Here is a 15,136-nt window from a genome sequence, read left to right as displayed (position 1 = left end):
TATTATATTTGTATCACTGCTAAAACCTTTATTGCTCCTGCTAACTTGTTTATATGATTGATTTTAACATTTAATGCTATTGGTTAATATTTGATGGTAACCATTCGGTTTCAGTCTATTTGCACGGTCACTTTAGTTACGATCAAATTATTATTTTTGTCTGTGGTCGTACTTATTTTAAGAGGGAAATGAATTTGTAACTTTCTGTGATGTTTGATCTTAATGATGTTTACTATTATGTGTATCTTTTATGACCTGTCTTTGGCAGGTCGAATAAAGAAAGAATTGAATTGAATTGATAAAACAATGCTTCATAGACCACTGGGGCTTAGTGCCAGGGGACTTCATAGGAGATCAGGATGGAATGGTGTGCCATGCTCTCCGTTGGTAATTGTTCTGCTTTTTAAAAAGCAGTTATTCGAGAGCGTATATTTGTGGGCCTAAAGGCCGTTTTTTTTCGTCTTGGGTTGTTTTACTCTTGGTGGCCAGCCCTGGGTGCCAGGAGCGTTTTCTTCAGTCCTCCAGGGGCACATGTTGGGGGGAGTTTGATTTTCCGTCTCCCTACGCCAGTCATATTTTCTACCTGTATTGGCTTTAAAAACATTGCATTTTTTCAACATAGAGCTAATCAGGAAATAATAAGAATGACCTTGCAGTGACTATCAGTAAAATGTTTTTGGAGTCTATCCTGTTTTGAAGAATGACTTTCTGCTTTTAACCACCAATTTACTGCTCTATTATTTTATTTAACTAGGAAAAGGATGTTGTTCCAGATCCAGCTCTCTGGCGTATATTTTCACAGATTTCACCCCGATCGCTTGCACAGCCGAATGAAATGACTAACGAAAAGTCTGTAGAGATGGCATATATTATTGACTTCTTCCTTGCATTGGCAATCTGCAATACTATTGTGGTATCTGCTCCAAACCAGCCAAGACAGAAGGTAAACATTTTACTTATTGACGATTTAGCATTTGTCTGGTGTGAACTAGTGGAGTGCATCCAACAAATTAGAGATGTGGACAGACAGCCTTGAGTACCAATAGTGTAATTCAAAACAATAGAGCCGTCCAGCACAATATGGTGAGGTGCCCGTAAATTGACTCTTAGGGTAGCTGGGAGAGTATTAGTGGCATTAGGCAGACTGCAGCATTCTGATTGGTTGAGACCTTGTCTCCACTGCTGGTGTTGCAGCATCGCAAAATTAAATTGGTCACTTGTGCTTCCAGCTCATTAACCTGTAAGAATATCTGTTTATGCTAGCTGGTTCAGTGTTGTGTGTGTCATGCTGTAGGTCATTTGATGAGGCAGGCCATTGTATTGGGTTTTTTGGGTAGATGAAATACCTCTGTTCTTTTTTAGCTGGGTCCTGATATTTTGGGAGCTGGTAATCCGAATCAAAGGGATCAGCAATGTTATGTTATGTTATGATAAGCTTGTAGAACGCTATATCACCCGGGGGTATCTAAGCGCTGTCAGCGGATACACAACATCAGTAGGTACAAATGCCAGATCACAGAGGTCCCCACGCCTCCTCAAAAAGCCCCGTCTTCAGCCTTTTCCTAAACAACAGTAGGTTTGTTTCCTTCCTGAGTTCCGCAGGCAGGAGGTTCCATGCCAGAGGGGAGTGCTAGAGAAGGCTCTGCCACCCTTGGTTGTGAGATTGTACCGAGGACAAAGTAGGTTACATGCCTCAGCCGACCGGAGGGACCTATCAGCAATCTGATAATTGATGCAGAGTTTGTCAGTAATCGGTATAAATCAGTGTCTTGCAGTATCAGCAGCCTTGGAGGGTTTCGGGTTGATTGCAGTTCGAATGATTAGTACGGAAGGCTGCAAATCTGCTTTTAGAGTAAGGGTGATGAGGGTGGAGGTTATGATGTACCCGTTGTCATTGCTGGACCAGAGGGTTGGTGCCCCTTGAGGATTGGTTTCTTTATCTAATTGTACCAGACATCTGAAAAAAGGAGCAGCAGGTAAGAGTAAAATGCAGTATTGGTTTTCAAGATACCACTCAACTGATCGATGCTAGTTAAGGAAATGCGGGGAAAGGCTTACAGAGATCACACAGGTTGGACACCGGAGAAGAAGTGCAGTTCATACTTGTGTCATTGGCCGTATTATTTTGTTGCTTGCTACATGTCCATTTGCAGTCCTGAATATTTAAAGTAATAGTTTGACAGCGAAGGATAAAGATGCACAATCACTCCACAAATAGGCCTGCTGTCGCCTCAAAGACAGTGACATACTCTTCCCACTGTTCAGCTAACAATGTGTACTATACAAAAATATTGCATGGAGTCCTCACATAAAACATTAGGAGGGCTTACATCTACAGTACAAGTATTTAATACTGCAGAGGAGGGCCTTAATCATGTTTTTTTCATTTATGAAAATGTTTTGTTCATCATTTAGCTTCTAGAAATGAATTAGGATTACCATGAGAATATAGCATATTATTTTGCCTGTGGCTGATATATAAAATCTTAATGCTTTTCTTTCAAAATAAAGTCTCCTTTGTTTGCTGAACACAGTAAACCTTTTTGTATTGGTAACTCCATCTGCAGTCATGTAAGCACTTGTGCATTCATTGGAAATGATAGGTACATGGGCATAAATCTTTTTACTCCTGTTTTTTAATTAGGTGAGGCAGCCGCCGGGGAACAGGACCCCGCTTAAACCCCTGGAAGATATCAAGCAGCTGTTTCAGAGATTTCCAGTGCCAAGACTAAGTTCATCGTCACTCACAAGTGCAAAAGACTCTTCAGCCGAGAGTGTGGGCAACTTTGTGAGCAAACTGCCCTTTTTTAACAAAGTGAAACTAGCTTCACCTTGTGAAGAGGGATTTTCCCAAACACCTGATGAGCCCCAGTGTGCTGGTAGCGAGGAATCCCAAGAGGAACTTTCTTTGGGTTTGAACCCTCTGGAGGATGATGTGGACATCCGTACTTCGAAACAGTCTGCACGCGACCTGTGCTATGAAGCAGAGAGCCCGGACGAAGCTGCTCTGGTGCATGCTGCTGTGGCATATAAATGCATTTTGCGGTCCAGGACTCCTGACCAGATTACTGTGGAACTGCCCACCATGGGACCTTTAACATTTCAACTTTTGCACATCGTACCGTTTGACTCTGTCAGAAAGAGGATGTCTGTTGTCGTTAGGAACCCTCTGTCCAAGAGAGTAGTGGTTTACACAAAAGGTGCAGATTCTGCCATTATGGATTTATTGAGCACTACTTCCGCAGGTATGTATGTTCTTATGTTTTTATTTGTTCTTCTGAAAGTAACCTATTTAATGTCTTTTTCCCCCCCATAAAATGTTATCATTCTCCTTATCCCTACCATAGTGTTCTATGCTCATTCTGCCCTGGCTCCAACTTGCAGCTTTTTCCTTTGTGCTCCTCTGCATTGAAAGTAACTTTAATGTTCTGCATGAAGTACTAGATATTTCCACGTCCATTTAAAAAATGGTTTTCATTCTTTACTGTGCTTTCTTTGTACAGTGCTTTTACAAACACGACCTCCCTGTCGTGTTGTTTGATCACTATCGTGGGTGTAGAGAGCAAGCTGGTTGCTGCTTATGATTGGAGGAGATGACAAACTTAGACCAACCAGTTGGCCTCTTGGCAACCACCTACATCGAAAGCCTTTGCTGTCCTAGCATCTGTTGCATGTTCATCCTGTTACACCTGACCAGAAAGAGTTAGACTTTCACTTGATTTGCTACACCTAAAAACCAAACCGCTGCCTCTGACTGCAAGAGGTTGCCACAACCAAATTCATGCCCCTAATTCTCTAGTAGGGGATCTCTGTGTATAGTCATAATCATGTGAATAGTCCCGCCATGTGCTTGGACCCCGAAGCAATCGAAATAGTCTCTTTATTTGTCCTCTTCTGCAATCCTGCATAGACACTTAAGAGAAAATAAAGACAAATAATGCAGCCTGAAATTAACAAGGCTAATCTGGCCAGTACTTCATCCTAAAGTCAAAAAGGATAGCCAGATAACACTGAAATTTAAAAATGTTGCTAAGTTTCACACATAGAGAAATTCCCCTTCTCAAAAATCCTTTGTCATGATAGAGAGGAAGGGTTGGAAAGACAAGCCCCATAGGCTGCCTTTATGGGTCTGTAAAAGGATACCGTGCCTTTAAGGAACCCTCCAGAGACCCTCGGTGTCCCATGATGCACAGCCAAGGGCTAGTTACTTTCAGGTTTTTTTTTCCTGCTCCTGCTAGCAGGACCCTGGAGCATTGAGCTCCACCTTTAGTGGTACATCTTCAAATATTTGAGCTTTTTTGATTGATATTTTGAGTGTTTCACTCGACGTCTGAGGCCTTTACCTTCCTTTTGCTTTGTTTTTGGGGCAGTTTAGCCACTTTTTTCACCGGATTCAATCATAGTGGTGGCGGTGAAGAAGCAGCACGCTAGGGCCCCTTTGACCACAGTTCCACCGGACAAGGAAAGCCATAGACTTGATTCTGAGGGGAGAAAAGTCTGTAGCACTGCAGCCACTGAAATGAAGGCAGTGAGCTTGACTGCTCTCTTGGGCCGGTATGACCGCTCCTTGTGAGAGTCTCCAACAGTTCATGGAACTCCTGCCTAGAGACAGACGCGCAAGGACTTTCAGGAGGTTCTCAGTGAGGGTCTGATGGTCTCCAATCAGATCATCAGTGCGGCTGCTGACACGTCTCTCCTGGCAGCTCATGGATATTGTCATGGTGTGACTCTGCGGCGCCATTCATGGTTGTGTCTCACCTCCCTGAAACCGGAGGCCCAGCAACTTATCGCTCACCTTGCATTCTCGGGTTCCAGCCTCTTTGGTTCCCATGCGGACGAGGAAATGGCTTGTATGAAAACAGAGGTTGAGACACTCAAGGCTGTTGGCTTGGAGAAGCCTAAGGAACAGCATAAGAGTTTCCGCCCCTACCAACGGCGATACTCTTCCCAACGGTTCCAACGCGGACAGGGACGTCAGGCTGGACAACAGCAGCAGCAGTTTCAGCGGCATCCCTTTCAGAGACGTCAGAGACAGGGGCAACCAGAAGTCCACATCGGGAAAATGGGGCCAGTTGGTTCTAAGCCCTGAGGGATTACTTCCCCCTCTTCCGTTACCCACTCCAGTGGCGGGGAGCATTCAAATTTACCTGGCAGAGTGGAGAAAAATTACTCAGGACAATTGATGCTGAATATTGTTCGCAATGGATACTTTCTATGTTTCATCAGTCCTCCTCCATCTATTCCACCAGTACGTTCACAATGCCAGTTATGCGAACTTCAAGTGGAGGCCGATACCCTGTTAAGAAAAAGGGTAATAGAACTGGTTCCTCCTTCTCAAAGGGGAAAAGGTCTATACTCCAGGTTCTTTCTGGTGCGCAAAAAGGACAAAAACGAATACAGACCCATTCTCGATTTGCGGCAAGCAAACAAATGGATTCGCAGAGAAAAGTTCCGGATGCATTTCCTTGCACCAGATTTACCCTCAGCTGCATCAAGGGGACTGGCTATGTGCCATAGATCTGCAAGACGCGGACGTCCATGTACCTACTGCAAAGAAGCATCGGAAGTACCTGCGGTTCCTAGTCGGCACCAATAACTACCAATATACAGTGCTTCCATTCAGCCTGAAGTCTGCCCCCAGTACTTTTCCAAAGTGCATCGCGGTGGTTGCAGCGCACCTGAGGAAGAAGGTGTTAGTCTATCCGTACCTGGACGACTGGCTAATCAAAGCCTCCACGTTTCAGGAAGCGCAGCTGCATTTCAACAGGACGGCTGTTCTGTTGAACCAATTGGGCCTTCACATCAACATGTCAAAGTCTGTCCCGACTCCTGTTCAGTGTCTGCAGTACCTGGGAACCTCCATCGATATACTCCAGGCAAGTGTGTGTCCTTCAGAGGAGCGATGCCTATCAATCCTTCCTAAGGCTCAGACTCTCATGTCCGTTCCTTCTGCGACTGTGAGGACGGTGTCCTCTCTCCTGGGTTCGATGGCCTCTTGCAGCTTTCTCACTCCACATGCACGCCTCCACATGCGGCCTCTGCTGGAATGTCTAGAGGATCAGTGGGACCAAAAACGAGGGAGCTGGGAGGACAGGATCCAACTGTCGCAACACGTTGCCCAGTCCCTGAAGTGGTAATATTCACCTCACTATCCACTCAGAGGGATTCCGTTCCACAAAGATGCCGACTCAAACCATTTTGACAGATGCGTCTCTCCACGGCTGGGGAGCGCATTCGGAACACCTTCAAATACAAGGGACGTGGTCCCAGATGGAGTCCACGTATCACATCAACTTTCTGGAACTCCGAGCAGTTCACTTGGTGCTGAAAGCCTTCCAGCCATCGTTCCACACCAGTTCCCTGCTTGTACAGACGGACAACACAACAACAATGTATTACCTCAACAAGCAGGGGGGTTCAAGATCGCGCACACTGTCTCGGGAGGCGCAGATGAGCTGGAACTGGCTGCTGGCCAGGGGCCTGACTATCACGGTGACTCATCTGCCAGGTGTGCAGCAGAATGCTCAGGCAGACGCGCTCAGTAGGCTCGTTCAAGAAAATCACAAATGGGTCTTAAACGACGAAGTGTTAAGGGGCATCTTTGCAAGGTGGTGCACTCCAGACTTCGATCTGTTTGCCACCGCAGAAAACAGCAAATGCCGAGACTTTGCCTCCAGGTTTTACCAACCGGGGATGCTGGGGAATGCACTGTGGATCAACTGGTCGAACAGCTTTGTCTACTGTTTTCCACCCATTCCCCTGATCCCGGTAGTATTGATCAAACTGTCCTAGTCCAGGGCCAGGATGATCCTCATTGCTCCGGAATGGCCTCGGTAGTGGTGGTTCACCGACCTCCTACACCGGTCTCTCCTGCTGCATCTTTGACTTCCGTGTCAACCAGACCTTCTCACGAAGTTCGGAGGGCAGTTGGTGCATCCCAACCTCTCGTCATTGAATTGGGCACCATGGCGCCTGAGCTAGTGCAGTATGGACATTTAAATCTGCCTCAGAACTGCATGGAGATATTAAAAGAGGCAAAAAGACTGCCTACGATGACTTCCTATGCATACAAATTGTAGAGATTCTGCATTTGGTGCACGTCTAAGGGGGCAGACCCTACATCCTGCAAGGAGGATGTCATCCTCCCGTACTTACTGCATTTGGCTCAATCTGGCCTTAATTTTCATTCCATTAAGGTTCACCTAGCAGCTTTAACTGCGTATAGAAAATGCCCTTCACAAACTTCCTTTTTCCAAATCCCAGTCATCAGATTTTCTGGAAGGTTTGAAGGTGTTTCCTCCCATTAGGCGTCCTTTGCCTCCGTGGGAGCTTAATGTGGTGCTGTCTAGGCTAATGAAGGAGCCTTTTGAGCCTATTCATAAGGGTTCTCTACAGCATCTATCCTGGAAGGCAGCTTTCCTTGTAGCTATAACATCGGCTCGCAGGATGAGTGAGAGCCAAGCTCTTTGTTGCCAAGAGCCCTATACTGTGTTTCATGCATCTAAAGTTGTCATGAGAACTCACCCAAAGTTTCTGCCTAAGGTGGTGACCGATTTCCATGTGAATCAAACGATCATGTTGCCCACGTTTTTTCAGCATCCTTCCTCTCCGGCGGAGAGGTCCCTTCATTCCTTTGATGTGAGAAGGGTGTTGAAATTCTACTTGGATAAGACTAAGGAGATTCATAAATTGGATCAATTATTTGTTAATTATGGCTCAGTCAGGACTGGTCTTGCTACCTCTAAACTGTCCATCTCTAGGTGGATGGTGTCCTGTATTCAACTGTGTTACCAGAAAGCTAACAAGACTCTAGGGGGTAAGCCTCAGGCTCACTCTACCAGAAGTAAAGCTGCTACATTGCAGACATCTGTAGGGCTGCCACTTGGAAGTCAGTCCATACCTTTGCTAAACACTACTGCCTGGACTCTGATGGCAGGGCAGATGCTCATGTTGGACAGGCTTCGCTGAGAAATGTATTTGCAAAGTGGTGGTTCTGTCTGTTTCTTCCACTGCTGGCTTTGGTTTGTGGGGATGGGCTAGCCATTCTATTCACATGATTATGACTATACACAAAGATCCCTCTACTACAGAAGGAGTAGTTTCTTACCTGTAACTCCAGTTCTGTAGTGGGGGTATAATAAGCAACCCGCCCTCCTCCCCGGTGGATAAAAACAATATTATCCTAAATGCTACAGGCCTGGCTTTTTACACCTACAGGATGCTTGTTTCCGTCCAGGGATGACCTGGCCTGGCAGTTCGACCTGGACTGTTCCCTGGACTGTTCCCGTAAGGCACAGGGTCAAGACTGATTTGCATATGGTTGGGTCCAAACTGGGGTGGCATAGTGAGCAAAAGAACAATTGATTTAACCCAGATCTTTTGACCGGGGGAGAATGTTTGCACTGTCAGCATTCCGTCCATCATGTGTTTGCTGTAACGCCCTCACCAAAGGCAACCAGGTGTTGTTCAGTCTTGCATCATAATCCTTACTAGACTAAACTTGCCTATGTGAGCTGAGTAGGCCAGCCACAAAAATATGTCTGGAAAGTCTATTTAGATTATTATTCGTTGAAAGCTCACCCATTTCCTGGACTGTTCTACTTCTTTTGACATTTAATCATTTGAAGTACTGCTAGCAAGGAGCTGAAAACTAGTTAACCTGGGAAGGACTTTAGATTGTGATATAGGTTGTCTCTTTTCCTTGAATGGACGAAGGACTTTTCTGCTCTAGCAGAGTCAAAACATCTTGAGTCTATTTCTTCATATCTGTGCTATAATGAAACTATTGATGTGGTTGACTTCTACAGCGCCGTCTTAAACATCATTTGTATTGTTTTGTTACGTTCGAGGCATGTGGGCTGCTGAATTCATATCTATAGCATAGATCGCCGCCTAGTGTTGGGTCCGGATGATTGCACATTGTTGTCCTGGAAGAGTCTTCGAAGTATCACGAGATAGATGGCTCCTCCCCTGGACTACAGTGCGCATGGGCATCGACTCCATCCCCAGATAGTTTTTTTCCGCCATTGGGTTCGGATGTATATTCGACATCTCCAGTTCGGAATCGAAATAGACTATTCTTAAGGCCTAAAGGCCTTTTCCTATACCGTCGGTATTGTTTTTGCGGTCGGTGCCCAGCTCTGTTCCGACTCAGTTCCCGAGTCGGACGTCCAGAGGAGTCGCGTGGCTCTTCGGTGCTCGAGGCCCAGTCTACGCAGCAAGACTTTCGACGACGCATCATGGAACGGAGTCCGTTCAAGAAATGCCCCGTGTGCGGATCTAAGTACCCGCACATCGACGTACACCCCGTGTGCAACAAGTGCCTGTCGCCGGACCACGATGAAGCCAGCTGTATGGCTTGTTCCAGGTTTCGATCGAAGAAGACGATTCGACTTCGGCGCATGGCGCGCCAGGAGGCCCGGCGATCGGCACCGGTGGACATCTTCGACAGAGAAGAAGCAGACGAACTAGAAGTTCATATACAGATTTCCCCTCCGCCGGAGGAGAACGACTACGAATACGACGCGGACGTCGAAGTGGTCGAGGAAGAAGTCGTCGACGAGGTAGGAGACGACAATGAGGCCTACGGGGCCACCGGAGATAGCTCATGTGAAGAGCTAAGCCCCGAGCGAACAATTACTGAGGCTCAGGTCGAGGGATCGCCACACGGCCTTACCCAAGACCTTCCACCCCAATCCACGGCCTTGCCTACGGGCCCGGCTACGGATACTTCTACGGAGCCTACCTTGGTAAAAACGAAACCGAAACCTTCGGTGTCGACGAAAACGAAACTGATAGAGACGCCGTCGAAACAAAAGACGTCTGTCCCTCCGGCCGCCTCCTCGTCTTCAGACACGTCGGGGCAGCCGAAACCGAAGAAGGCTGTCGACCTGGGGAAGTCGACCAAGGGTGCCGAGCCAAAGTCGGGCAAGGGCGCTGAGTCAGTCGGTCAAGTGCGTCGAGACAAAATCGGCCAAAGGCGTCGATCCGAAGGCTGGGGCCCCTACCCGGTTCTCAAGTCCACCGACAAGTCGGCGCCAAAGGCCGTCGGCGCGGAAGGAGGGCGCAGTGTGCCGAAGAGGGCTGATCCTGTGCCTCGGCCGGATAAGGATAAGGCATCAACGCTAGAGTCTTCACTCGCTGGTGGACCGAAGACGTCTGTCGGGTCGACGAAACCGTCCGCTTCCTTTACGAAGCAGGTGTCGGACTCTCTACAGTGCATCAAGAGCAAGGCTTCCGCGGCCCCACCGATGGATGCTTCCACACCAAAGCCGGCTGCTGCAACGCCGAAGTCTTCGACGCCACTCCGGTTTACGTTGCCGCCGAAGGTAGCACCAAAGACCTTCGCACCACGGTCGGTCACCGAAGCGCCCGTCCACGGGTCTACGGCGTCGAAGCCTTCTCAGCCGCTTGGGAGCTCAAAACCTCGACAACCCTCGGTAGAGGAGCAGGCGGAACATTTTATCGACGCCGACACCGGGAAGCTAACCCTCTACAAGAGGAAGATCACGGCAACTCAGCCTTTGGCGTCCTACACCATCCCTTTGAAGCGCAAAAAGCCTGCTGTGGACTCCCCTGTTCTGGTGGAGCCTCTTGCTCCACGAGTGGCTACACCCTCACCCACCTATTCAGATGTAGAGGATGGAATGGTGAGGACGAAGAGTATAACTTTCCTGCCAACACTGATCCTGAGGATCAGCAAGACTCATGGACAGATGCAGGTGACCCAGTGGATCAGCATACTGCACAGGGCCCTCAGGTCTACAATGTCAAGCCCTCTCCTACTGAGGATTCAGCTGCATTTAATGCTGATTGAGAGGGCAGCTAAGAACCACGACGTGGAGCTCCACGCTGACCCTATCGAAGTGGACTTCCTATTTGATACCTTTTCAACAGCAGAGAAGACTGTCAAAACTCTCCCCATGCTGAAAGGGGTTCTGAAACATGCTGCAGACATTTTTAACGAACCCACACGAGCCAGGGTGATCAACCCTAGGATTGAAAAGAAATATAAGCCGGCACCTGGCGACCCTACCTACATCAAGGGCCAGTTGCCATTGGACTCTCTGGTAGTTTCTAATGCCCGGAAGAGGGCGAACTCCCAGACCACCGGTGATGCTCCTCCCCCCGACAAGGAATCTAAAGTGCTGGAGGCATCAGCGAAGAGGGTGGGGGCTCAAGCAGCCAATATCTGGCGTATTTCTAACACTCAAGCACTCCTAGCCAGATATGACAGGGCGCACTATGACACGCTAGAGACCCTGTTACATCTTCCAGACCAGTATAAGGAGGCAGCTGAGATGCTTATTCAGGAAGGGAAGCTTATCTCCAACGCTTCTATTAAATGTGCCCTGGACGTGGCAGACACCGCGGCCAGAGCTATTAACACTAGTGTCATGTTGAGACGTCAGGCCTGGCTCAGAATCTCCGGTTTCAAGCCGGAGATACAAACCACCATCCTCAATCAGCCAGTAAACCCAGATAGGTTATTTGGTCCGGAGGTGGATACCACCTTAGAGAAAATCAAGAAAGATACCGAGACTGCGAAGTTCATGGGGGCTCTACAGTCCCAGCAGTTTCGGGGCAGCACTTTTCGTCGCTAAGGCAATAGAGGTGTTTCCAGAGGCCAGATGTCCCAGCAAACGCAATACAATAAAGGTGGGGCGCAGTCCTCTTACACCAAGCAGAGTAGAGGCGGCTATCGGGGCAACAGCACCAAGGGCAGAGGTCGTGGAAACAACAACTCCCGCTCCTCCGCCACCAACAAACAGTGATGCCCTGTCACTGCCCCCGACCATACTACACCTGTCGGGGGGAGACTCCAGCAGTTCCTGCCCGTCTGGAAAACCATCACCACAGACAGGTGGGTCAGGAAACTTATCCAGTTCGGTTATTGGCTGGAGCTAACATCCACTCCACCCAACATGCCACCAAAACACCGTCCTATGTCCACAGAGCATTTGCACTTATTGCAGCAGGAGGTACTCGTCATGCTGCAAAAGGGGGCAATCGAGCTTGTGCCGGTGGAGGAAGAAGGCACGGGAGTGTACTCCCTGTACTTCTTAATCCCAAAGAAGGACGGGTCCCTCAGACCCATACTGGACCTCAGACCCCTGAATCAGTACATTCTATCAGAACACTTTCATATGCTCACACTGCAGCAGGTTCTCCCCTTGCTCAATCAGGGAGACTTCCTCGCAACCTTGGATCTCAAGGATGCCTATTTCCACATTCCACTGCATCCATCACACAGAAAATACCTCAGGTTCACCATTCAGGGTCGGCATTATCAGTTCAAGGTCCTCCCTTTCGGGGTGACCACAGCGCCCAGGGTGTTCACGAAATGCCTGGCGACGGTGGCGGCGCACCTCTGGAGGCAAAACGTTCACGTTTACCCTTACCTAGACGACTGGCTTGTCCAAGCAAAGTCGGCCCAGCAGTGCGCTGCCGACATGTCCCACACCATTCACCTTCTTCACAGTCTAGGATTCTTGCTAAATTACCCGAAGTCGCACCTTCAGCCAGCCCATGTGCGGCAGTACCTGGGCGCGACTATAAATACTCTGGCGGCCACGGCTCAGCCAAATCCTGTCGGGATCGACAGCATTCAGTCACTGATCCAAAGGTTCAGACCACAACACTCGCTCCCAGCAAGAGTGTTCATGCAGTTGATAGGCATGATGGCCTCCTGCATCTTCATAGTCCCGCACGTGCGGCTACATATGCGACCGCTCCAAGAATGCTTGGCTCATCAGTGGACTCAGGCTCAAGGGCAGTTGAACGACCTGGTGTTGGTGACCGGTCGGGCATACAGCTCTCTGCATTGGTGGACTCCACACAACCTTTGCAAGGGCCGACCGTTCCAGGAGCCTGTGCCACAGATTACCCTGACGACGGACGCATCTCTCCAGGGATGGGGAGCTCATGTACTCCACTACACGGTGCAGGGACTATGGACAACGCAGCAAAAGAAGATGCACATAAACTACCTAGAACTGATGGCAATCTTCATGGCATTGAAGTCATTCAAAGTACATCTGTGCAACAATGTCGTGTTGATCCGGACGGACAACATGATGGCCATGTACTACATTCAAAAGCAGGGAGGAACACTCTCCACAGTTGTCTCATCTGGCTCAGAGCATGTGGAAGTGGGCCATTCAGAGGAACATCTTCCTTATGGCGGAACACCTCCAGGGCAAGGACAATCAGATGGCGGATCTGCTCAGCAGATACAGCCACCAAATGCACGAGTGGGAGATACACCCATCAGTACTCCGTCCGTACTTCCAGCAGTGGGGTCATCCGGAGATGGACCTGTTTGCCACAAGGGAAAACGCAAAATGCCAAAGCTTTGCCGCCAGGTTTCCTCACCCACAGTCGCAGGGCAATGCGATATGGATGAACTGGTCAGGCAGATTTGCGTACGCTTTTCCCCCAGCACCTCTCATACCGCTGGTGGCACAAAAGCTAAAGCAACACTCGATGACACTCATCCTAGTTGCTCCAACGTGGGCACGCCAACCATGGTACACCACGTTTCTAGAACTATCCGTGGTACCGCATCAAAGGCTGCACCTCACACCCTGGCTTTTGACGCAGAACCGTGGCGACATTCAGCATCCAGATCCGCAACAGCTCAACCTGGCGATCTGGCTCCTGAAGTCTTAGAGTATGGCTACCTTGACTTGCCTCCTGAATGCATGGATATCATACGGGAGGCAAGAAAGCCCACCACCAGAGCTTGCTATGCAGCAAAATGGAAGCGGTTTGTCATTTACTGTACTGAACACAACATCAACCCGCTTGATGCATCCACTCCCAACATCATCTGTTATTTGTTACACCTTTACAAATGCAATCTAGCATATGCTTCCATCAGGATACACTTATCCGCCATAGCGGCTTATCTCCAAAACAGGCAGCATCTCTCCGTTTTCAGGGTGCCTGCCATTAAAGCCTTCCTAGAAGGACTGAAGCGGGTCATCCCTCCCAGGACCCCGCTAGCTCCTGTATGGAACCTCAATGTGGTCCTCACCAGGTTGATGGGCCCACCTTTTGAGCCTCTACATTCATGTGAGATTCAGTTCTTAACGTGGAAAGTGGCTTTTCTCATTGCCATTACGTCTCTACGACGTGTTAGTGAGCTACAGGCGCTCACTGTACAAGAGCCATTCATTCAAATTCACTCCAACAGGGTGGTGCTGCGCATTAACCCTAAATTTCTTCCTAAAGTGGTTTCGCAGTTCCATGTCAATCAGACCATTGCACTGCCCGCGTTCTTTCAAAACCCAGAGACAGTAGCCGAAAGAATGCTCCACACTCTTGATGTCAAACGAGCTTTGATGTACTACATTGATAGGACCAAAGAATTTAGGAAGACACAACAACTCTTTGTTGCCTTTTCAGCCCAGCACAAAGGCAACCCCATTTCCAAAGCAGGTATAGCCAGGTGGATCGTTAAGTGTATTCAGATTTGCTATCACAAGGCTAAGCGCACTTTAACGGTCCCCCCAGAGCCCACTCCACCCGCAAGTTGGGGGCCTCCATGGCTTTCCTTGGTAATATCCCTTTGGAAGATATTTGTAGAGCAGGCACATGGTCTACACCTCACACATTTACTAAACACTACTGTGTAGATATGCACTCCAAGCAGCTGTGGGGCAGGCTGTTCTTAAGACACTTTTTCAAACGTCTGCAGCTGGCACAGGAGGCCGCCGTTAATGGAGGGACTGCTATTTATTCTATGCTATAGATATGAATTCAGCAGCCCACATGCCTCGAACTGAATATGCTACTTACCAGTATGCATCTGTTCTTGGCATGTAGGGCTGCTGACATTCATATCGCCCGCCCTCCTCCCCGGCGCCTGTAGCGGCTGCGGAATTTACACTTACTCTTAGCATGGTCATCGCTCACACTGTTACCCTCCATCTTCGCCACAATGGCTAAAAACAATCTGGGGATGGAGTCGATGCCCATGCGCACTGTAGTCCAGGGGAGGAGCCACCTATCTCGTGATACTTCGAAGACTCTTCCAGGACAACAATGTGCAATCATCCGGACCCAACACTAGGCGGTGATCTATGCTATAGATATGAATGTCAGCAGTCCTACATGCCAAGAACAGATGCAT

General features: G+C 48.6%; 1 protein-coding gene across 1 annotated transcript in view; it reads left to right on the top strand.

Annotated features, from left to right (window-relative positions):
- The window catches only part of ATP10D (ATPase phospholipid transporting 10D (putative)), a 745,681-nt gene that overhangs the window by 480,998 nt on the left and 249,547 nt on the right, over nucleotides 1-15,136 (top strand). The window contains exons 11-12 of the mRNA XM_078678229.1: nucleotides 755-943; nucleotides 2,645-3,245. Of these exons, the coding sequence (XP_078534355.1) occupies nucleotides 755-943; nucleotides 2,645-3,245 (790 nt within the window). The remainder of the gene's footprint in view (nucleotides 1-754; nucleotides 944-2,644; nucleotides 3,246-15,136) is intronic.

The sequence above is a fragment of the Lissotriton helveticus genome, chromosome 2_2, assembly GCF_964261635.1.
Source record: "Lissotriton helveticus chromosome 2_2, aLisHel1.1, whole genome shotgun sequence".
In the NCBI taxonomy this organism is placed as follows: domain Eukaryota; kingdom Metazoa; phylum Chordata; class Amphibia; order Caudata; family Salamandridae; genus Lissotriton; species Lissotriton helveticus.
Note: the sequence above shows the minus strand (reverse complement) of the source record. Positions and strands in the feature narration are given on the sequence as shown.